Genomic DNA, 1,230 nt, shown 5'->3' with positions numbered 1-1,230 from the left:
AAACCAAACAAATGAGCCAACTAAGAAAACCAAACAAATGAGCCAACTAAGAAAACCAAACAAATGAGCCAACTAAGAAAACCAAACAAATGAGCCAACTAAGAAAACCAAACAAATGAGCCAACTAAGAAAACCAAACAAATGAGCCAACAAAGAAAACCAAACAAATGAGTCAACTAAGAAAACCAAACAAATGAGTCAACAAAGAAAACAAAAGAAACGAGCTTACAAAGAAAAACAGAAAAATGAGCTAAAAGAAGATAAAGAATAAAAAGCGAACTAACAAAGAAAAATAAGAACCAAGCCAACTAAGATTTTTTTTTAAAAAGAAATGAGCCAACAAAGAAACGAAACAAAAATTCAAACAAAGAAAAGAAAACAAAGGAGGCAACACAGATTTCTTTTAAAAAGAACCAACAAAATTGTTTAAAAAGAAATGAGCCAACAAAGAAAAGAAAACAAACAATCGAGCAAAGAGAAGAAAAGAAACGGGCCAACAAAGACACAAAAAGAAAGGAGCCCACAAAAGAGGAAAATGTAACGAGCCAACAAAGAAAAAAAACTCCAAAAACGAGCTAACAAAAAAAACCCCGACACAACAAAGAATAAAAACTTAGTCAACAAAGAAAAGAAAACATACACACACAAAAAAATGAGCCATAAAAAAAGAAAACACAAAAGAAACGAGCCCGAAAAAACCCCAACCAAAAGCAAAAAAGTAACGAGCTTTAAAAAAGACAGAAAATATAAATAAATCGAGCTTTAAAAAAAAGAAAACAGGAAAAAAAACGAGCCAACAAAGAAGAAGAAAAAAAGAGAAACGAGCCAAAAATAGAAAGTAAAACAAAAACAAAAACCAAAAAAAATAACCAAGAAAAGAGAGAGAGAGACTCACAGCCCAGGCTCTGTGTAACGGCGTGGATGGTGAAGGCGACAGAGGCCACGGTACCGGAGATCTGGAACCGGTCGATGACGTCCACGAACATAACCGCCAACACCTGGTCGTACACCGACATGATGAACGTGATCAGGAACGCACCTGTGGCAAGACATAACAGCACGATTTATTTACAGGTGGCGATATTTCGATGGCAAGACATAACAGCACGATTTATTTACGGGTGGCGATATTTCGATGGCAAGACATAACAGCACGATTTATTTACGGGTAGCGATATTTCGACGGCATGCCGTCTGAAGATCGTAGTTGATATGTCCACGGCATGCTGT

General features: G+C 36.3%; 1 protein-coding gene across 1 annotated transcript in view; it reads right to left on the bottom strand.

Annotated features, from left to right (window-relative positions):
- Nucleotides 1–1,230, bottom strand: part of LOC101858213 — a gene marked incomplete at its 3' end in the record, with an annotated part of 45,158 nt that overhangs the window by 19,096 nt on the left and 24,832 nt on the right. Inside the window, 1 exon segment of the mRNA XM_013087330.2 lies at nt 896–1,039. Within this exon segment, the coding sequence (XP_012942784.1) occupies nt 896–1,039 (144 nt within the window).

The sequence above is a fragment of the Aplysia californica genome, unplaced genomic scaffold, assembly GCF_000002075.1.
Source record: "Aplysia californica isolate F4 #8 unplaced genomic scaffold, AplCal3.0 scaffold00574, whole genome shotgun sequence".
NCBI lineage: Eukaryota > Metazoa > Mollusca > Gastropoda > Aplysiida > Aplysiidae > Aplysia > Aplysia californica.
Note: the sequence above shows the minus strand (reverse complement) of the source record. Positions and strands in the feature narration are given on the sequence as shown.